This window comes from Ceraceosorus guamensis (genome assembly GCF_003144195.1).
Source record: "Ceraceosorus guamensis strain MCA 4658 unplaced genomic scaffold IE81scaffold_9, whole genome shotgun sequence".
NCBI lineage: Eukaryota > Fungi > Basidiomycota > Exobasidiomycetes > Ceraceosorales > Ceraceosoraceae > Ceraceosorus > Ceraceosorus guamensis.
Window position 1 is genome coordinate 161,672 of NW_020290004.1, and position 19,427 is coordinate 181,098.

A 19,427-nucleotide genomic window follows, 5' to 3' on the forward strand; every position below is an offset into this window, starting at 1 on the left:
TACTCTACCATGCAGCATGACAACTCAGCGACACAAGAGCGCAAATACTTGTTCACATTACATCGTGTCTGAAAAGTTGTGGACCCTTGTGGCTTAAGTGAAGAGCTTGGAAGAGCTCGTAGAAGAATCTCCAGCCTTCTTGGTGACCTTGGACACGGCGAGCAAGAAGTCATCCATCGACACGTGTTGTCTTCTCTCCCGAAGTGCGAACATGCCTGCGCAGCGTCCACAAACATCGGGATGCTGGAGGTCAGATGTCTGATGACGAACAGGAATGAAGGGTCACACCTACCTGCTTCGGTGCAAATGCCGCGAACCTCAGCTCCTGAGCATTGGCCCATCTTCTCGGCCAGGGCGCGCAAATTGATACCTCGCTGCAAGCTCATCTGCGTGGCATGCAAGCCCCGGATGGGCGAGTAGATATTAGCGCTGAATGACTTGATGTGTCTGAGCAGAAGCTGCGCACACTGACCTTGCGACTGTGAATGCGAAGAATGGAGACTCGAGCTTCGGGACCTGGAGGCGGGAACTCGATCTTGCGGTCGATTCTGCCCGGCCTCAACAACGCGCTGTCGAGGATATCAATGCGGTTCGTTGCCATGATCACCTATCAAGTGTACCATCAAATCAGCACGAGGAGACAACATCTCGTTCACCACGCGTCCACTACGCGCTGGAACGCTTCGCTGCTCACCTTGATGTTCTGCGTGCCCTCAAAGCCGTCCAACTGATTGAGAAGCTCCAGCATGGTTCGCTGAACTTCCGAGTCACCACCTCCGCTGCCGCCTTCGCCCCTTGAAGACCCGATAGAGTCGATCTCATCCATAAAGATGATGGAAGGTGCGTGCTCACGGGCCATGACGAAAAGTTCGCGCACCATTCTGCAAGTTGCAGATGATCGAGTGAACATGCGTTACGCTAGGAGCACGTACTTCTGGGAATCACACTCACCTGCTCCCTTCACCAATATACTTCTGAACCAATTCTGAGCCAGAGACACGGATGAAGCGACAGTCGGTGTGATGCGCCACAGCGCGAGCCAGCAACGTCTTTCCTGTTCCTGGTGGGCCGTACAGCAGTACTCCCTTTGGTTGAGCGATACCCAAAGCTTCAAACAGCTCTGGGTGTTTGACGGGCAGCTCGATCACTTCTTTGATCTCTTTGATCTGACGATCAAGACCACCGACCATCTCGTATGTACTGTCGGGAACCTTCTCCACCATCATCAGCGAGACCAATGGGTCGATCTTGTTGGGCAAGATCTTGTGCAACGTGTAAGAATCAGAACGAAGAGCCACTCGCAGAGAGGGTTTGAGCGAGGCCATGTCGATATCGGGCGCGAGATCTACGACTGCGATGTGTCGATCGAGTCTCGATCAGTAGAGATCAAAGGGAAGCACGGTAACCGCGTCCAGTCATTGAGCACTACTTACTGTACTTGCCCTCTGGCTGAACCTTGACCAGCACCTTCTTCTTTCCCATCACCTTGACAACCTCGCCCACATAGCTGCCCGGCTCTTGCAAGAGCTGCAGCTCCTCCCTCAGCAGCCTGACCCTAGCATTCAATGCATTCCTCTGGGCTTCCAATCTGCGCAAGTTCTGTGTTCGCTCGTTGATGAGCAGCTCGGAACTAGCAATCTTGGAGGCGTAAAAGGATTGGATGCCGGTAGCTGGGGAGCGCACACCACCTTGAGGCACAGAGGAAATAGACCCTGGGGCCGCCGCGGATGCTACTGCTGCCATCGTGCCTTGGATATGCAGGACGAGCAAGGGCTCGAGGTTGCGAATGACCGATCGTGATGCGTGGCAAGGGATCTGGACGCGTACGATTTAGCTCGATGGTCGCAGCAAGGTGATGCGCTCCTGTTGCTTGAATGATTTGGCTCACGATGTGGGAGCGGTCGTACGTGTTCGTCCGCAGAACAGCTTCTCGAATGACTGTGTGTGCGGATGATCACGAGTCACGAATCACGAATCACGAATCACGAATGTCGACGAAGGGGATGTTGTTTTGGTCGAGTGCCCCTTCGTAGAATTGGTCACGATGGCCCTGAGCGCGCAGGCTCACTCGTCAGGGCATGCAACACGCGCTGACGAGGCACATCGCGCGGTTGGGCCATCTCCACCCGCTGACTCACTCGGCCGATAGAAGCAGTGCTCCGTGATGATAGCTCTCCACATCATCGAGCTAACTCACCCAGCATCTCCGCTATCGCGGCACCTTCAGCGTCCACAACTCATTCACACTGTCCTCGACATCCATTGCCGCACGCATTGGAAGGGAGCATCTGTGCTTTAATCTCCGCCAAGCCGCAAGTCTGGACTTTGAGCTCAAACCCATTGCGCGGACACCCCAAAACCCCCTTGCACAGTACCTAACGCTGTACACGTTCATAGCAGCGTAAGCAAGCGGCGACTATGTCGGTGACGTCGGCATCTGCCACTTCGGCAGGTCGGCTGGAGCCTTTTCTTCTCCTGGCAAAGTCCTCGAAAGGTGCTGCAGCTGCTCAATCCATCATTGATGCCACTGCTGCTCCTGGAGTCTACGTCTTCAATGAGCTTCTGGCTCTGCCTTCCATACAAGAGGTGAGTGCGCCGGTCTTCATGAGCTGCACGCCGACCTGAGAGATACCGTCGCTCGCTGACATGACGGGTTCACGTATGCAGCTCCAATCTGGTCCGCACGAGAAGGCATTTGCCCTCCTACAGCTGTTCGCGTACGGCACCATATCCGACTGGGCGTCCAGCCCAGACGCTTTCCCCAAGCTTCGCCCATCGCACATTTTCAAATTGCGGCACCTGACGCTGCTTACACTAGCATCCAACGCCAGGACGGTGCGATATGCGGATCTCACGTCGGCTCTCTTGTTGGACGCCTCCTCCGAGAACCCGACTGGTGGGTCCGCCGTTGGTTCGAGCGGTGCTGCCTCTACTAGAGCACTCGAGGACTGCATCATTGAAGCTTTGTATGCGGGCACACTGGCCGCAAAATTGAATCAACGTCAGGCCAGATTGGAGGTGGAGGCCGTGCTTGGAAGGGATATCAAGGGAACTGAAGAGCTTGCCGACTTGCAAAGGCAGCTGGCCCAGTGGTGAGTCCAGGCAGATTTCTCACGCCTTTACGCCATCATTGACGGGAACTGCGAGCTGACACTCTGTCTGCGCGACGTTGCCAGGTCTGCGACCGCCAATTCGCTTTTGGCTAGCTTGTCAAATCAAATCGAGCAAGAACGAGCTCGCGACGCCCTGCGCGTTGCCCACAAAGCACAACATCGAGAAGACCTCGCTCAAAGCTTGTCATCCATTGCGGACAAGCTGTCGAACCCGAACGCATTCTCTCCAGCTCTTGCCAATGCAGCTGGACACTTTGGGTCTATGGACATCGACGGACCTAGGAAGATGTGAGTATGTACTAATTGATTGTGGGCAAGTTGATCTCACTGACGCCGTTCCTCGCGCACCTCGCGCTGTCACAGTCCTCACCGAAAGCGCACAAGAGGCTGAACGCTGGAAAGACCCGAATCAAACAGGTCGCATCTCGCGCAAATTACAAGAGCCTTGAGCACGCCTTCAATTGCCTTCCAAAAGCTGCCATCGACCTCAGGCTTTGAGACTAATCGATGATCAAGTCAAGGCCTTTCTGACCATCAACCACGCGTACCCATTGGCGGCCAATCTGTTGACGTTGAATGCAGCTAGAAAGGCGTACTACCATGAAACTGGCACGGATAATGCCAGTGCCCGGCCCAAAGCGCCTGCTCCTGATCTGCACATGCTCCGGCAATCGCACACTACTCAACACACTCTGTACAACTACAACCCCGACTGCAATCTCGACTTGCCGGTGACTAGATTTTCGACTTGCGCGTGCCTGGCGACGTGAGAGACCGAGGTGGCTGTGAAGGCTGCCAAGTCGATCGAGCTCGTCTGGCCAAAATGCGACAACTCCTTGCATGTTCCGCCTCGATGATGACAGTGCATTCCGCAATCGGCAAGACCGGGTGACTCGATCGAAGTTAGGAGCTGCAGATCAGACAGGGAACGCTCATCGTCAATCGTTCGGCGGCGTTGAGCTTGGCAGTCTGAAACTCGCGCTGCTTAGCCAAGCGCTCGAGCTTTCTCCTCTTGTGTCGGCACGATTCTCTGAGCACCACCGTATGAAGCATCCACTTTTGACGGTAGTAGGTCGTACAGGCATATGGTGTTAGTATGACCAACCCCGGAGCATACTGTGCTGTGGACCTCGGACTCACGACTGTCAAGCGTGAGTGACGCTGATGCGTGGCTCACCGGCTGCATCGCGTTACGCGCCTCGTCGAGTCACATGCAGGGGCGTTGCGCCGTAGCCGAGTTGCAGCAGATGCGGTGAATCGGGCATAGTTCTTAAAGCCGAGCGCCGCAGCCTGCGTGACCGTATCGCGCTGGGCTGGCGGTGCCCTCGACTTGGCGCGGGTGTGTGCCACGTGAACTTGGCTACGGTGTGCGCGCGCGCAGTATAAGAACCAGCTTGAATCTGCGCCACCGCCTTCGTGCGTCGCGACGACCACTACCACATATACACTCACCTCGCAACCCCTCAAGGTGCGTTCAAGAACACCCTAGTGCGTTGCGATTCCACGGCTATTGCTAACGTTGCCTTTTCAAACTGCCGAATCGTAGATTCGTCAAGATGGGTCGCCGTCCAGCAAGATGCTACCGCTACTGCAAGAACAAGCCGTTTCCCAAGTCTAGGTACAACCGTGGTGTGCCTGACCCCAAGGTGTGTAACAAGTCGACTTAGCTTCACAGCTGCTCTCGAGGCTCATATGTCATCTCCCGAACTTTTGCTTCTCCTTGACAGATCCGTATCTACGATCTTGGACGCAAGAAGGCGTCTGTCGACGACTTCCCCTTCTGCGCCCACATGGTCTGCGACGAGCACCAACAGATCACCTCGGAAGCTCTCGAAGCCGCTCGTATTTGCGCAAATAAGTACATCACCAAGACCAGCGGAAAGGACTCTTTCCACATGCGTGTTCGTGTCCACCCCTTCCACGTCATCCGTATCAACAAGATGCTTTCCTGCGCTGGAGCCGATAGGTGAGTAGAGGGCTTTAGGAGTCGGGTGGCGACTTGATGGCAGCGAGGTGGCGAGGCGGGCAACATCAAATGGATGAATTGGGACTTGATAGTGATCGGAGTGGTCAAGTGGAATCGTCAGCTGGTGGTGTATTCAGTAGAAGGGAAACCTCTCCACGCACCCGCATCGAGAGCAACGCCTTGCATTGCACCCTTCTCCTGTCCGACCTCATCGAGTTCTTGCGCGCTTACGACCATCAACATCCTCGTGCTTCACAGACTCCAAACCGGTATGCGTGGTGCCTACGGCAAGCCCTACGACACCGTTGCCCGTGTCGACATTGGACAGGTTTTGCTCTCCGTTCGTTGCCGCGAAGCCAACAGGCCCGTCGTTCTCGAGGCTCTCCGTCGCGCTCGTTACAAGTTCGCTGGTCGCCAAAAGATCATTGTCTCCAAGAAGTGGGGTTTCTGCTCCATTTCTCGCGAGGAGTACGTTGCTAGGCGCGACGAGAACCGTATTCTCAAGGACGGTTGCTACATGCAATTCCGCAACGACCGCGGACCTCTTGCTGCCAACTTGAAGCTCGAGGCCCGTATCGCTGCGCAGAAGTAAGGAGGAGGAGGAGGAAGACACCGATCATCGCTTCTATACCTCTCCTTGGTCGTCAAGACTGTGTCAGGATCACTGGGACATATGAAGTCTCACACTGCACGCACCAACACATGCGCTTCTGTACCCATAGCAAACCAAGCCTGAAGCATCAACTTCATGCTCAATTCGTCCTCATCTGTCAGTCTTCTGCTGCTTGTGCATTGATGAGAGTGGCGTGCTTGGCAATCGCTCGGTACAAGAGGACGGCGTATGTTGACATTCATGGTACAGTACAAGGATCGAGGATGCGCATGAGCGGGTGAGGATTAAGGTGACATGGAGAGATGGAGAATTGCACCTTGCATGCACCTTGAGTCACTTTGAGGTAGGCTTCATTCGCGTTGTCTCTAACAGCAGGGCTTCGAGCAAGTCGCGGACAGCAGCAACAGCGTTCGCATCTCGCGTTGCGCCGGTCCAGCTCTGCAACTTCGACACGAGATTGGGACCTCCAAGCGTGTAGATGGCGACTTGGGTGTTGATTTGGCGGACGCATCGTAAGCGCAAGCCACGTTACCGCATCCATTGATAGTCAGATGACTCACGCATTTCGCCGTCATTGAACTGGATGCACTGCATGGCTGTGGGCTCCGTTGAGGCATACGCATCAAGTGACGATGTGATGATACGGGTGGCGGCTTCCATTGCCGACGGCGGAGGGTCGGGACAGCCCCTGATAGGCGTGCTACAGCGACGATGCGCCAAATAAGCATAGCTAGACAGACAAACCATGGCCCCCACAATGAGACGGAACGCTCTACAGCGACTCACCTTCCCATGCGAATAGCGCTCTTGGATCGGACGTGCTTTCCTGAATCTGCGACGGCTTCCTGGCGACCTTTAGTGAATTGTGCACTTTGCGTAGGCGTGCTGCCAATGCGGTTGGATGCTCTGAGCAGCGCTTGCTCGGCTAGACCGGCTAGACCGGCAGAGCCGCAGAGAGGCTTTTCCGCCAGAACCTTTCCGGTAGAGGTAGGAATCGCTCTCCATCTGTCGCTGCTCTGCGTGTCCAAGTCGACATCCAGTCGGGCCGCGCGTTTTTCTGTTCGGTTGTTGGTGGTCGGGCAAGATGTAAAGTCCAAGCGCTTGGCTACGTCTGCCTCAGTAAGCTCCAAGGTGCTTGAGGCATGTGGCGGATAGTAAGTAAGATTTCGAAGCTGACCACGCTCTTGCAGCGGCGAAGTGGTCGACGAAGTTCTGTGCGCGCGGGGCTCACTCTTGCTCCCTTGCAACACGCTGGAAGGACTGCACGAAGGCCGAGATGGCGTTCTCGAGGCCTGAGATGAGGCTTTAAATGCTAGGCGAGGGGCTGAATGCGTACTTGTGGGAGTTGCGACTCGACAAAAAGTCGAAGGAGCGCGTCGAGCAACTGAAGAAACTTGCTTCTTCTCTTCTTGACGTTCGAGCAGATCGTTGTCCATCTCCAGGGGTCGCTTGATACCAACGTGACAAGAAATAGTATCTTGCTCTTCTTCCATACGAGGCGAAAAACTGTTGCCGCCTTGCACACGTGGTGCTGTGACGCCGCCTCCAGAGAACATGGATGTGATCGGCACAGTAGCAGTGGGTGCCAGCTTTTCGGACTGCGTCTGACAAGTCTTCGGCTGAGCGGTGAGGGAGAGCAAAGGCGAGTGCATCAACGTCCTCATCGGCAGCGGCTTCTGGAGCTTAGCTCTAGGTGTCTGTCTTGCGGTATGGATCGCTGCGCCATCTCTAGGTGATAGACGATCTTTACGATGTAAGGAGAGACTCCGTCCAGGAGCGGAGGCGCGCGCGTCACTGCGCTGCGGAGCGGGAGCCATCGGCTTTTCGGCCTGCTCGAGAGCTGCCTTGAGCGACATCGACAAGTGCTTGGTGCGCGAAGGAGGTGACGGTGCTGGTAAAAGATATGCGTTCGGATATGTGGGAGGGCTGTCATCGGAAGACTTGCGTGAGTCCGTTCCCCGAGCCGAGGTTGAGCTCTGCATCGGCGAGCTAGTCATCTCTCACATGGCCAAGGCTTACGCTGTATATGATCCTAAGGGCTTAGTGTTGACAAGCAAGTCGTCCACAAAGATGGGCGAGCATATATTTGTGCGCGCAGCTAGGCGAGGGAGGGGTGCTGTGTGGAGACAGAGGGATGCAGAGACAGGGTCAGGGACCAAGGATGGCGGCAAGTTTGATGCGCTTAATTCTGATTGCAGCTCGTCGTCTTCCCGAATCAAGACTCGTGACTCCGCGGGTAAGAATTAATGGCGGAGACGCGTCGCGCTTACATCACATATAATTCGTCAGTCGTGATTTCAGGTTCAGGCATTCGCGTGATGTGTTGGCCTGAAGGCGATCCTAAAGAGAAGAAAGTCGCGAGTCACAGTCACGAGAAGTGCATAGCTTCATGACAAATCAACTTTACAATGCGAATTCAACTTAATGATATCCAACATCACTGCAACGTCTACATACGAGGTGCAAAGCTGTGGCAGACGTACACAATCAAGAATGCTGGAAACTGCCACTCCGCAGTGCTCATCAAGTCAGGATCGAGGCCCACGTGCAACTAACTCTTCAACGTCGTCCAGGAAGACTTGACGTCCATATCGCATCCTAACCTCACGAACATCATCGCCTGATCCACCGCACGCCGCCCCTTCCCAGCTCTTGATCCCTCTGCACATCCCAAGCAGTCCTCACGCCGGCTGTAGCAAAGGGCACCCTTTCCACGGCCTTTTTGGCGCTGTCGAGCTTGTCCTGAACTCCATACTGTCGCAGCGCTTCATCTCTCCTCTCATTGCCGCCCACCGCCCTGTACACTCTTTTGCCCACCCATCGTGTGATGCCGCGGGGTGCAAAACGAGCCAGGAAGCCGAGTGGGCTCAAGGCGAGCAGTGCGGTGTACAACATGGCAGAGAGGGTTCGAAGGATGAGCTCGGGAATGATGGTGGGCGGCAGCAAAGAAGCTCCTCGAGGACATGCTGAGCTGAGAGAGACGCTGTAGATGCGGAATGTTGGGGATCGAACATTCTCGCCTTGCTTGGTGGTGAGCAGCAGATGAAAATATCCATCCCCTTCGCTCGCTGGCAGTCGAACAGTCATGGTGGTGTGATACCGGGGCAGTGGCTCAATGCCGAATTCCCAGGCTTGAGATCGAGCTTGTTCTGTCTTGCGCTCCAAGTCTTGTTGGATGTTTGCCCTCCTCTTCGCACTCAAGATGGCTTGCGTCGGTACTTCGTCCTGCACCAGCTCGGCGTTCTCCCAATCCGATTCGTGCACCGGCGTCACATCCACACCTCGTTCCCTTGCACCCAGCCATTTAGCAGCATTCCAGCCAAATACACCCGCTCTCCAGCCTCTTCGAACCAGCTGAACTTTGACAGAATCTGTTGGGGTGTCGCTGCTGGCGCTTGAGAGCGTAAAGGAGAGATAGGTGTGCGGACCTCGGTAGAGAACGAGGGGAGCGCCATGTAGGCTGATCGTGCTGGTGTTCGGGGATGCCATCTTGGCTGCAGCTTCAGATGGCTTACACGAATCGACTTTGGCGTCGACGATTGGTCAGCGGCTTGTGAATCACAGTCTCCCTCGCAAGAGCTAGTCGGTAGGATTCGTGATTGGTGAAGGGGTGTCAAGTCTGCTGATGAGGATGGATGTGGGGCCAGTGAATTGTTAGAGCCCTATTCCTAGCCGCGTGTGGAGAAAAGCGCCGCGCACATTGGTCACGTGATGCGAAAGTGCACGGGCGCTGGATGTGGGCCGAACGCTCGCGACGTGGCTGGCAGCGACGGGGCGCATCAGGCTGCCATGGACCTTCCAACGTGTCGGCCACCTCGTGCATACACGGCGTACACCTTCACAACCAACCCCTTCATCACCTCAGCAGGCCCGCTCCTTCATCACTTCTTGACCCCAAAGCCCGCAGCTAAACGTCGCAATTCACCTCAAACTACATTTTGCTCTCTCACTTTTTTCTTGCGCATCATCACGAAAGCTCGAACAAACGCCCTGCGAGGCTGCGCGTAGCCCAGCATGGACAGCAATGCTTACACCGTCGTCGCTCCTCTAGATGACCAGACGGAGCTGCAACCGAGCGAAGCGCGCGCTATTCTTCAAAAAGCCGACGATGACCTCAAACTGGATGTTCTCCGGCGCATCATTGTGGCCACGCTCAACGGCAGTCCTCAGCCGTCGTTGCTCATGCCGATCATCCAGTATGTCTTGCCCTCGCGAAGCAAGCCGCTAAAGAAGATGCTGCACTTCTACTGGGAAGTGTGCCCCAAGTACGATGATCAGGGCAAGCTGAAGCAAGAGATGATTCTCGTCTGCAACGCCATTCGAAACGATCTCCAGCATCCCAACGAGTACATTCGAGGTAGCACGCTTCGATTCTTGCAAAAGATTCGAGAACCAGAACTCCTCGAACCTTTGATCCCCACCATCCTCACCAACTTGGAACACCGACACTCCTATGTTCGGAAAAATGCAGTCTTGGCTATCTGGGTCATCTCGCAGAGGCACTCGCACTTCTTTGGGGATGTGAGCGAGATCATGGAAACTTTCTTGGCTGCGGAACAGGATGCTACGTGCAAGAGGAATGCCTTCACCTTTTTGACGCAGGCAGACGCACCCAAGGCTGTCGAGTATGTTCTGTCGCAGTTCGAAGCCATTCCAAGCATGGACGAACTGATGCAGCTCGCCGTCATCGAGCTCATTCGCAAAGAGTGCAAGGGGGAGAGCCCCAACAGGGTGAGTGGTGCTCATAGCGACGCAAGCGCTCGCGCCCGCGCACAAGACACCGGCGCTGCTCACACGCGTCCAACTCAACCGTCGTCCTGCTGCCTATGATCACAGAACAAGTACATTCAAGCCATCTCTGAGCTCCTCTCTGCGCCTAGCCATGCAGTCAAGTACGAGGCAGCCATCACTCTCACCTCCCTGACGCAAAACGCAGCGGCCATCAAAGCGACAGCCTCAGCGCTCATCGAGCTCGTGGTCAAGGAGTCTGACAATAACGTCAAGTTGATCGTGCTCTCGAGGCTTGACTCGCTCAGGCAGCGGCATGATCACGTCATTGACCCTCTCGTCATGGATCTCTTGCGTGTCCTCTCGTCACCCGATATGGACGTGCGTCGCAAGGCGCTCAACATCTCTCTGGATATGGTGTCTTCCAGGAACGTTGAAGAAGTGGTCCAGTTCCTGAAGAAGGAATTGCAAAAGACAGTGGAGGGAGCTGGCACTGGCTTCGAGAAGAATATCGAGTATCGCCAGTTGCTTATCCAATCCATCCACACTTGCGCCATCAACTTTTCGGAGGTTGCGTCATCTGTCGTGCACGTCCTCATGGAGTTCCTCGGAGACAGCTCGAATCCTTCTGCGGTGGACGTCATCGCTTTCGTCAGAGAGGTAGTGGAGAAGTTTCCGAGTCTCAGAAGCAGCATTGTGGAGAAGCTGCTGCAGACCTTTGGAGACATCAAGAGTGGAAAGGTCTTCCGAGGCGCGCTTTGGATTGTGGGCGAGTACGCAAGCACGATTGACGACGTCAAGGAGGCCGCTCAGCAGATCCGAAAGGTCATTGGCGAAGTGCCCATCTTGGCTGCAGAAGAGAGATTACTCGCTCAAGCGGAAGACGCCGGCGCTTCGGCACAGGTTGCCGCCTCTGAGGCTGCCGCTGCTGCTGCCCCCGTCACCAAAACCCGGGTTCTGGCAGATGGTACATACGCAACAGAAACCGCGTTCTCTTCGGAGGCTAATGCGGACGCTCGACTGCAGGCAGTCAAGAACGCTTCCAAACCTCCTCTCAGGAGCTTGATCCTGCTCGGAGACTTTTATACTGCCACGGTCCTGGCATCCACCCTGACCAAGCTGGTCCTCCGATTCGCATCTCTTAGCTCGGATGCGGCCGCCAAGAATGCTCTCAGGGCCGAGGCAATGCTCATCATGACTTCCGTCGTTCGCGTTGGACAGAGTAAATTTGCTCAAGCACCCATCGACGAAGACTCGACCGAGAGAATCATGACTTGTGTGCAGACGCTCGCCACTGCTTCTGTGCACGAGGACGAGGAGGATGTTGAAGCGTCGGAAGTCTTTTTGCAGGACACAAAGGCAGCTTATGCCTCCATGGTTGCAGCTCAAGAACGCAAAGCAGAAGAAAAGAGGGCGAAAGAGTCCAAAGCTGTCAAAGTGCAACCCGACGATGTCATTGGCTTCAGGCAACTCAACAAAAAGGGAGCGACTGCGCCTGGCGTCGATACTGGTTTGGAAGACTACGAAGCTGACGTCAAGAAAGCTACGGGCGGCGCCGTCGGCGCGAAAGACGACTTCATCTCCAAGCTGCAACGAGTCGTTCAGCTTACGGGCTTTTCGGATGCGGTCTACTCTGAAGCGTACGTCAATGTCCACCAGTTCGACATTTTACTCGACGTTCTGGTCGTCAATCAGTCCAACGAGACTTTGCAGAACCTCTCCATCGAATTTGCAACGCTAGGCGATCTCAAGGTGAGCGTCGCGCCAGGACTAGCCTAGAGTCCAGCGGATTACTCACCCCTTGCCGTTCTCTTGTGTGCGCAGCTTGTGGAACGGCCGACTTCGCACACGCTTGCGCCGTACTCGTTTCAAAGCATCAAGGCGACGATCAAAGTTTCGTCGACCGAGACTGGTGTCATCTTTGGAAACATTGCGTACGAGTCGGGCATCACGGGCGATGCCAAGGTCGTGGTGCTCAATGATATTCATGTCGACATCATGGATTACATTCACCCTGGCACTTGCACCGAGAGCGCCTTCAGGTCCATGTGGACAGAGTTTGAGTGGGAGAACAAAGTCAATGTCAACACGAACATTACGTGAGTGAAAAATAGCGAGCAAGACGCAGCCATGGGAAGGCGCTGAAGTCAATCATTAATTCCGATGTAGCAATCTGCGTGCATACTTGAATCACCTCATGGCAAGCACCAACATGGCTTGCTTGACACCAGAAGCCTCTTTGGTACGTCAAAGACTGCGCGTAGAGAGCTTAAGAACGAGAGAGCTGATGAGAAAATTGCTCCGTGACGCCCTAGGCTGGGGAATGCGGTTTCTTGAGCGGTGAGGTTGTCTTAGCGCTTGCTCTAATGGCGCGTCTTCTGACACCATCTTCCTGCGCCTGTGATGCAGCCAATCTGTACGCGCGGACCTCGTTCAACGAAGATGCCCTCGCCAATCTCAGTCTGGAACAGGAAGTTGAGGGAGGACCCATCACTGGTGAGTCCGTGTGTAGCACGCTCCACCGACACGATCGCGGTCGGCGACTGACACGCAATGGACGCCATTCTCAGGTCACATCCGAATCAGAAGCAAAGGGCAAGGCTTGGCTCTTGCTTTGGGAGGTGAGTGTGGTGGTGCACGTTTGATCGCTTGCGCAAAGATTCTTAAATTCCCACCCTGCTCTCTGCCGATGCTCTCGCGGCTTGTAGACAAATGGTGAGGTTTCGTGGCAGACGGATCCTGTATTTCAGGCTCGAGTGAAGACTAACGCGCCCTCTTTTGCTCTCGACCCGTCTCCAGCACATTGGCAATGCGCAAGGCGACCGAGGGTGATGCGAACAGTAACGGCAGTGCACTTGACGCCCCTCAATCTCTCACCGCGTCCGTCGCTGCATGAACCGCTTCGGACTGAGTTGCAGTTCTTCCATTGTCACATAAGCTTGCCTCGAAATGCGAAATTATCTCCACTTTCTCTCCGATGACGCGCAACGTGGTTCGTCGATGCGAGTTGATCTGCATAACGTGACGTATGACAAGATGTGGTGACATCACACTTAGCTTGGCGGTGACTTCAATCTTCAAGCACTATATGTTGATGCGGTCATGGTATTAATGTTGGTACAACGCATGCAGCGATCAAGGGTGCGTGCGCCGACAGCATTCTACTACTACTACAAGACTTTTCTTTTTCGCGCATGGGCCTTCGCCTCTACGGTGCATGTTGATCAGTCCGAAGTGCTGCAGATGATGTGGAAGCGACCGGTGAGCCTGACTCGTGGATGCTAGAGGGCGCTGGCAAGGCTTTGCTCGGTGACGTCCGCGGTGCAGTAGCGAGCAGAGATGAATCTGATGTGGTCGCAAAGCTGGCTAGCAAAGCCTTTATGGCAGGATCTTGCAAATCGATTGGCGGTGCTGCTGGGATGCCCGCCATGCCATGATGCAAAGACGCCAGATTGGAGAGATCGAAAGTGGGTGCCGGCATGCTGCCTTGCTGAGCACTGGTGGGTGCAGCATTTGATGCTTGACTCCCGACCTTTGATGGCGAGCTGGAGGCGAAGGAAGCGAAGAACGCACTGATGGCATCTGGTGTCGCCGACAAGCTCGCAGCCAATTGCTGCTTCTGCCTCGGACTCAGATCACGCTTGGGGGTGATCTGTCCAGCCGCAAGCGCAGAAACCAAGGTGTCCTTCCTCGAGGGGGTGGAGAGAGGCGGGCCACTCGCAGCGGATCTACTTGGAGTCCCCTTCTTTGGGGTCATTGGAGGAGCCTTGCTTTCATGTGCCACTCTCTGGTGGGCCCCGCTAGTGCCGATGCGACCCACAGCTCCGCTCGCCATGCTCGCGGCGACACCCGTCGCCCCACTCTGCGTAAAGAGGTCGAGCTCTTGATTCCAGTCGACGTTGTCGTGGATCTCGACTCCTCCACCGAAAGCATCAATGCTAATGCCAGACCCATCGACACCTATGCCGGATCGTGCGAGAAGCCCGTAGGGGTCATCGAATAGCTCCAGCAATGACGCAGAGTCCATCTCCTCCCAGTCCGGCGAGACGGCATCCGGAGGTGAGGAAGATGCTGACGAGGAAGGGCAATCCTCTACCGTCGCTGGAAGCGGTCGACGGGCGATCTTCAAGGACGCCGAGGCACTGGTCATCGGCACCTGCAGATGGGTGGTGCAGTCATCTCGCATTCCAGCGTCGGTTGGTGAAGGGTCAGCGGGAACATTTGCAGTGCCTGGAAAATTTGTGGATAAGTCAATGTCAGGCGCCACATTTGAAGCAGGACGAGGTCCATTCAAGGGCGCAGAGGGCGTGCCGCTGATCCAGGGAATGGCTCTCGAGGCCACTTGTGTCCTACTTGATTCGATGCCAGTCTGGTCGCCTGCGTCAGCTTGCGGACTGCCCAAGTGTTGCTGTTCTCGTTCCCCGCCTGGTTGGCGCGAAGTCCGATCCGGCTGCTCATTATTGCTGCCACCCGTCGTCAAGGGTGTGGTCCGCCTCCTGCGTTTCGCAGGGCGGAGCGTCGGACTGCCGATGCCCGGCAAGCCGTCCTCTTGATCAGAAGACCCCAATTCGTCTGGTCCAACGCCCATGAAGGGGCCAAGCGTAGCGCCAGCGTGAGCAGCTCGCGCTTGACGAGCAGCCTTTCGAGCCTGGGATGGGGATCTGTTACGGGTCGCGCTTCCAATGCGCTCCTTGTCGGTCATGACGACTCGACCCTTTGTGAGACGATCCGACGCTCGTGAAGGGCTGGAGCTGTGATGTGAGGCGGGTGTGGTGTGCGTGCTGCTACTGGGCATGCGACTTGTGCGATCGATGCTGCGAGTCAAAGGGTCGCTTGAGGTCGTTGGGTCGATCGTGTCGTCATTCGTGATCTCCGAAATCAGCTCGTAGTTCCCGCTCCGCAGACGACCTCGAGTGAGTGGACTTGTAGTGATGAGATTGAACAATTCTGCCTCGGTGAAACTTTGTGGCAACGAAGACCCAGACGTGCGGGCAGACCGAGGCGTCTCGGCATTCTCGTGAGCTGCACTGAGCTCGACATGATTCGCCTCGCTCGCATCGGTGGTGCTTTCTGAATGCTCGGTCGCGAACGGATTGTGGGCAGCTCGAGTTCCGATGGGGTTTTTACGTGGACTCCTTCTGACCGGCACAGCAGGGCCGTTGTTCGTCACTTCATGCCAATCAAAATCACCCTCACTCAAAAGGGTCTCCAAAGCAGTGCCAGGACTGGACTCCAAGAGGAAAGTAGATGCTCCATACGTGCTTTGTGACGTAGAAGGTGGACCTGATTTGCCTCCGAGCTTAGCTGACCCCCTAGGCGTATTGAGACGTGCCGATACGGAAGGCAAGATGGGACTGGTTTGAGGTCCCGAAGCGCCAGCGGGCCTGGGCACACGGAAAGAAGATGTTGCCGCGGTATCTGTATGCGAGCGCGCAGCAGCTTGAGCGCCCGAGCTCGTCGTCGCAGCGATGCGCTGTTCTGCAGCATCTGCCTCTTTGACTGTAGGCGGCTTCTGAGAGCTTGCGCTTATCTTGGCTGCGTTCTCTTCACGTTGCTTGACAGCTTTCGCTGCTGCCATGCGCTGAGCTGATCGCCCTTGCGCCTCACCGTTCTTTCGACCAGGAGGCCGACCGGTTGCGATGAGCTCAGGATTCTCCAGGATGCTTCGTTTGGTTCGCCAACGCCCTTGCGAGTCTTTCACGAAGTCTTTGAAGCGCGCAGATGCCAGGTCCGGGGCTAGGCATGGTCCGAGACCTGTTCGCTTGGAGGCCCTTTCGCACACGCCACTTAGAGTTCGTGGGCCAAGGCCGCCTGATCTTGCTCGCTTGCCTAGTCCAGGATGATTGGCCGCAAGCTCGTCCATCTCGCTGTCGCTAATTTCGTTCAGCGCGATCGCGTTCGCCAACGCTTCTTCGAATGCACGACCCCGGGGCAATCGAGGAACGTCGGCGCCCTTCGGCTCACGATGTTGCCCAGTCTTGAGAAAAGCCTTTCCGCAGGCATTGCAAGCTCGTCTAAGCTCGTAGCCAGCAGGTGTCCGTTTTCGCGCCTGTTCGTCTTCTTCCACTTGAGAGCCTTCAACACTGTCAATGTCGGCGCGGTCTTCCTCGCTTAGTTGGACGAAACGCCAGCTTCGAAGACCGCGTATACCACAATTGTAACAGCGCTTGCTTTGCCTAGCCTTCGCGGCGTCGTTTGCAGTGTTAGACAATTCGCTATCAGGATCTTTGCTCTCAGCAGGCGTCTGGGAGGTCGCTCTGGGCGACTTGCCGCGCAGGACGTCCTCACCCGAATAGCCAGGGGTGAGCTCACCCATAGGTGATGTTCCGTCAATCGGTCCAGGGCGCGGCGGCACAGGCGATGGAGCTGCAGTCACCTGGGAGGGGCCGTGATGCCGAGGCACAAAGGAAGACACGGCCGAGCCAAGCAGCTGCGCGAGCTGTTGCGAAGCATCTGCGGTTTTGACCGTCGTAGCCTCCGTAGACGGCAAGGTCTCCAGAGAAGAGCCCTTAACATTTGACTGTTGACCAGCCGTTGCACTGGCATCCTGACCTGACTGGCCAGACTGAGTTTGCAATGCACGTAGCAGCTCGAGCAGCTGAAGTTGTAGCGCGGGCACATCGCTTGAAGACGAGTTGGTGCCGTTCTCTTTACTCGTCGCAGAGGGAATCGCGAATGGTGACACGGACATCCCGACATCATTCCCTTGCTTTGAGCTGCCGCGGCCCAACAAAGACGGCCTTCGAGGGTCGATCCGCTGGGTCATTGGCGGCGGACTGGACATGGTGCGCAGATCTTCCAATCGGCGCCGTCGGGGTGGCGGAACGGCTCCTTCCTCATCCCCTTCGTCGCCAGAGTCGTGTCGTCTTCTGGAAGTAGGCTTGGCGCTGCCGGGGTAGAACGACTTCAACATCGAATCGTATTGCTCGCGACTTCGTCTTGGAGCTTCCTTGAGCTTCAAAGTCACTTCTAATTCCTCTTCCTCTTCGTACTGGCCGCGTACAACGCCCATGACCATAGATGTGCCTTCACCATCTTCAGCCAGTACCCAGCTCCAGAAACCTTTGCCAACGCTGATGGGTGCCGCTTGTGGCGCCGATGACGACGAACCAGGCGTTGCGCTTCCTCCACTGCTAGCAAGACGTTGCCGAGTAGAGTCCTTATCCACCAAGCCATGCTGTCTCTGCGAAGCTGACCTAGCGGATTCTAGTGGGTCGACAGCGTACAGAGTGAAGTCCTTGCGCTCATCCAAGCCGAGTTCAGGTCTGAGCGACAAGTGAGGTCAGCCTTGCATTTCGCACGTGCGAACGAACGACGTGCTCCGCAGACTCACGATGCGCGGTATATGGCTCCTAGACATGCCTTGAGGCTTATGTGGCCAAATGTGGGCAAGGAAGCAGGAGGAGAAGTTGCAGAGAAGGCCGACCTGACGCGGCTTTCCATCTCTATGTCGACACCAAGCGGGCGATCGGGATACGCCACCATCACATTGTGAGGTGAAGACTCGAGGGAGTACAGTACCTTGACTGCAACAGGGTAGAGGTATCGGTGTTGGTTAGCTTCCTTGTATCGTCTGCGAAGGCAAAGAGCTTCATCTGGCCAGTCTCACCATCCATCAAACGCCGCTGACGACGCGTCTTTCCAGTAACCTTCTTCATTGTTTGCGCTGACGTCGGTCCTGAGACCGGCCAGACTTGTGATCTGCTGCCGCAACCAGAATTGCTGGTGAGTGAATCGCTTGTAGGCCAAAGTGTGCTGGGCAAGGAGGCGAAAGTCAGACGAAATGTAGGATGAGTGGAGACGGGTACGAAGTCGCAGTGGGAGCGTTTGGGACGATGAGGGAGCGTATGCCAGACTGATCAGGAGGATGGATGGATGGCGAGAGGAGCTCGCATCACCTCGTGATCGTTCGCCTGCTGCACGGGCGTCTGGATGTTGTTTTGGAACATCGAGACTTTAGAAGCGCATCTTTACGCGTAGCGAGGCGCGTGTCACGCGTCGCGCGCACGCGCGCCTCGCATCACACACGTACGCAACGCTCCACACGTCTGCGAGCTATAGGCGCGGCCGCGCGGATTTTTGACTGGACGCGGCGGCTCATGATGGTGATGCTCCGTGCAAAACTTCAGGTCGAGGGGTGAAGCGGACAGCTCCGTTCTCTCGCAATCCCGACTTGTCAAGTAGGCTAGCTTAGGGTGTCGCAGCTGCATAGACACCTTGATTGATGTAGTTGCCACACTCCGAAGTACCACGCGAGCACTTGCACGTGTCATGTCTATGAAGAGCCGCGTCACCTTATAGCTGCACAGAAGATCCCACTGACCCCTTCTTATGCTTTGAAACCATTCGTGATTGTCTGCTGCTGTACCGCGAAGAGGTCAGATGGCCAAATCATCCAACAGTCAGCGTCTTAGAGATCGCTCGCTCGCTCAGTCCAGTCCGTCTGTACAATCTACGTCTCCTCCGCGCCGAGTAGCAGCTCGTAATTCATCGGAGATGTTCGAAGGCTGCAGCAGGGCCATCATCCAGCACTCACGAACAGGAAGCTGAATATGCTGCTGATGAGCCCTGACGGCAGCGTACTTCGCCTCATCACGACCCGACCCAATTAAGGCACCTATACAACCAGGAGTCAAGAGTTAAAGTCAATTGAATAGACGCAAGTGTGCGTGCATGCTGGATGCAAGCGGCGGCGCAGCGTACACCTGCTGCACGGCGCGGCTGCTGCAGACGTTAATTGCATGCGCTGCTGCTCGTCCATCACGACTCACTCACGACTCGATCGTGACTCTGGCCGCATCGGCAGCTGATACAGTCGTGAGTCTGTGAGGATCAGTCGCGAGTCGTACATATGCATGATGATGATTGGGCCGTACAGCGGCGGCGTGGCGTTTGCTTGGCTTGTGCATGTTCTGCTGAAGCCGATGAGACCCTCGCGCTTGTGCTGCATGCAAGACCGAGACCGTGGGACTCGTTTCAGGGAACTTCCGGTGGCTCAGCAGCGCGC

General features: G+C 55.9%; 7 protein-coding genes across 7 annotated transcripts; 3 read left to right on the plus strand and 4 right to left on the minus strand.

Moving 5' to 3' along the window:
• Positions 1-37: 37 nt before the first annotated feature.
• On the minus strand, positions 38-2,030 carry IE81DRAFT_364683 (endopeptidase). Its single transcript, XM_025516877.1, has 6 exons — positions 1,434-2,030; positions 952-1,351; positions 695-881; positions 473-607; positions 293-386; positions 38-215 (listed from the first exon to the last, which is right to left on the minus strand). Exons 1-6 carry the CDS (start codon positions 1,741-1,743, stop codon positions 94-96), a joined length of 1,248 nt encoding a protein of 415 aa, XP_025371845.1. The 5' UTR covers positions 1,744-2,030; the 3' UTR covers positions 38-93.
• A 174-nt stretch (positions 2,031-2,204) lies between these two features.
• On the plus strand, positions 2,205-3,855 carry IE81DRAFT_320994 (hypothetical protein). Its single transcript, XM_025513201.1, has 4 exons — positions 2,205-2,586; positions 2,668-3,092; positions 3,177-3,401; positions 3,477-3,855. The coding sequence occupies exons 1-4, from the start codon at positions 2,419-2,421 to the stop codon at positions 3,502-3,504; spliced, it is 846 nt and encodes a 281-aa protein (XP_025371846.1). The 5' UTR covers positions 2,205-2,418; the 3' UTR covers positions 3,505-3,855.
• A 706-nt stretch (positions 3,856-4,561) lies between these two features.
• Positions 4,562-5,671, plus strand: IE81DRAFT_310218 (putative RPL10-60S large subunit ribosomal protein L10; the record flags this gene model as incomplete). The annotated part of the gene is made up of 4 exons (XM_025512411.1): positions 4,562-4,581; positions 4,660-4,759; positions 4,841-5,079; positions 5,338-5,671. Exons 2-4 carry the CDS (start codon positions 4,670-4,672, stop codon positions 5,669-5,671), a joined length of 663 nt encoding a protein of 220 aa, XP_025371847.1. The 5' UTR covers positions 4,562-4,581; positions 4,660-4,669.
• A 533-nt stretch (positions 5,672-6,204) lies between these two features.
• IE81DRAFT_252219 (hypothetical protein) lies at positions 6,205-7,852 on the minus strand. The gene has a single exon (XM_025511320.1). It carries the CDS (start codon positions 7,687-7,689, stop codon positions 6,475-6,477), a length of 1,215 nt encoding a protein of 404 aa, XP_025371848.1. The 5' UTR covers positions 7,690-7,852; the 3' UTR covers positions 6,205-6,474.
• Positions 7,853-8,083: 231 nt separating this feature from the next.
• IE81DRAFT_320996 (hypothetical protein) lies at positions 8,084-9,323 on the minus strand. Its single transcript, XM_025513202.1, has one exon. It carries the CDS (start codon positions 9,179-9,181, stop codon positions 8,306-8,308), a length of 876 nt encoding a protein of 291 aa, XP_025371849.1. The 5' UTR covers positions 9,182-9,323; the 3' UTR covers positions 8,084-8,305.
• A 275-nt stretch (positions 9,324-9,598) lies between these two features.
• Positions 9,599-13,349, plus strand: IE81DRAFT_320997 (putative SEC26). Its single transcript, XM_025513203.1, has 9 exons — positions 9,599-10,423; positions 10,529-12,172; positions 12,245-12,519; positions 12,590-12,662; positions 12,736-12,760; positions 12,830-12,916; positions 12,991-13,041; positions 13,129-13,135; positions 13,220-13,349. Exons 1-9 carry the CDS (start codon positions 9,707-9,709, stop codon positions 13,314-13,316), a joined length of 2,976 nt encoding a protein of 991 aa, XP_025371850.1. The 5' UTR covers positions 9,599-9,706; the 3' UTR covers positions 13,317-13,349.
• Positions 13,350-13,510: 161 nt separating this feature from the next.
• IE81DRAFT_320999 (hypothetical protein) lies at positions 13,511-18,324 on the minus strand. Its single transcript, XM_025513204.1, has 3 exons — positions 18,030-18,324; positions 17,754-17,946; positions 13,511-17,685 (listed from the first exon to the last, which is right to left on the minus strand). The coding sequence occupies exons 2-3, from the start codon at positions 17,861-17,863 to the stop codon at positions 13,629-13,631; spliced, it is 4,167 nt and encodes a 1,388-aa protein (XP_025371851.1). The 5' UTR covers positions 17,864-17,946; positions 18,030-18,324; the 3' UTR covers positions 13,511-13,628.
• Positions 18,325-19,427: the final 1,103 nt, after the last annotated feature.

What these genes read in the sequence shown, in the direction of transcription:
- IE81DRAFT_320999 (XM_025513204.1), bottom strand. Translation starts at nt 17,863, where the DNA reads ATGGAAAGCCGCGTCAGGTCGGCCTTCTCTGCAACTTCTCCTCCTGCT. An exon ending in GGAGCCATATACCGCGCATC is followed by an intron (nt 17,686 to 17,753) that starts GTGAGTCTGCGG and finishes CTTGTCGCTCAG; the next exon opens with ACCTGAACTCGGCTTGGATG.
- IE81DRAFT_320997 (XM_025513203.1), top strand. Translation starts at nt 9,707, where the DNA reads ATGGACAGCAATGCTTACACCGTCGTCGCTCCTCTAGATGACCAGACG. An exon ending in CAACGCTAGGCGATCTCAAG is followed by an intron (nt 12,173 to 12,244) that starts GTGAGCGTCGCG and finishes TTGTGTGCGCAG; the next exon opens with CTTGTGGAACGGCCGACTTC. An exon ending in TGAGGGAGGACCCATCACTG is followed by an intron (nt 12,917 to 12,990) that starts GTGAGTCCGTGT and finishes CGCCATTCTCAG; the next exon opens with GTCACATCCGAATCAGAAGC.
- IE81DRAFT_364683 (XM_025516877.1), bottom strand. Translation starts at nt 1,743, where the DNA reads ATGGCAGCAGTAGCATCCGCGGCGGCCCCAGGGTCTATTTCCTCTGTG. An exon ending in TATATTGGTGAAGGGAGCAG is followed by an intron (nt 882 to 951) that starts GTGAGTGTGATT and finishes TGCAACTTGCAG; the next exon opens with AATGGTGCGCGAACTTTTCG. An exon ending in CGGCATTTGCACCGAAGCAG is followed by an intron (nt 216 to 292) that starts GTAGGTGTGACC and finishes GACGCTGCGCAG; the next exon opens with GCATGTTCGCACTTCGGGAG.
- IE81DRAFT_252219 (XM_025511320.1), bottom strand. Translation starts at nt 7,689, where the DNA reads ATGACTAGCTCGCCGATGCAGAGCTCAACCTCGGCTCGGGGAACGGAC.
- IE81DRAFT_320994 (XM_025513201.1), top strand. Translation starts at nt 2,419, where the DNA reads ATGTCGGTGACGTCGGCATCTGCCACTTCGGCAGGTCGGCTGGAGCCT. An exon ending in CTCTGCCTTCCATACAAGAG is followed by an intron (nt 2,587 to 2,667) that starts GTGAGTGCGCCG and finishes TCACGTATGCAG; the next exon opens with CTCCAATCTGGTCCGCACGA. An exon ending in ATCGACGGACCTAGGAAGAT is followed by an intron (nt 3,402 to 3,476) that starts GTGAGTATGTAC and finishes GCGCTGTCACAG; the next exon opens with TCCTCACCGAAAGCGCACAA.
- IE81DRAFT_320996 (XM_025513202.1), bottom strand. Translation starts at nt 9,181, where the DNA reads ATGGCATCCCCGAACACCAGCACGATCAGCCTACATGGCGCTCCCCTC.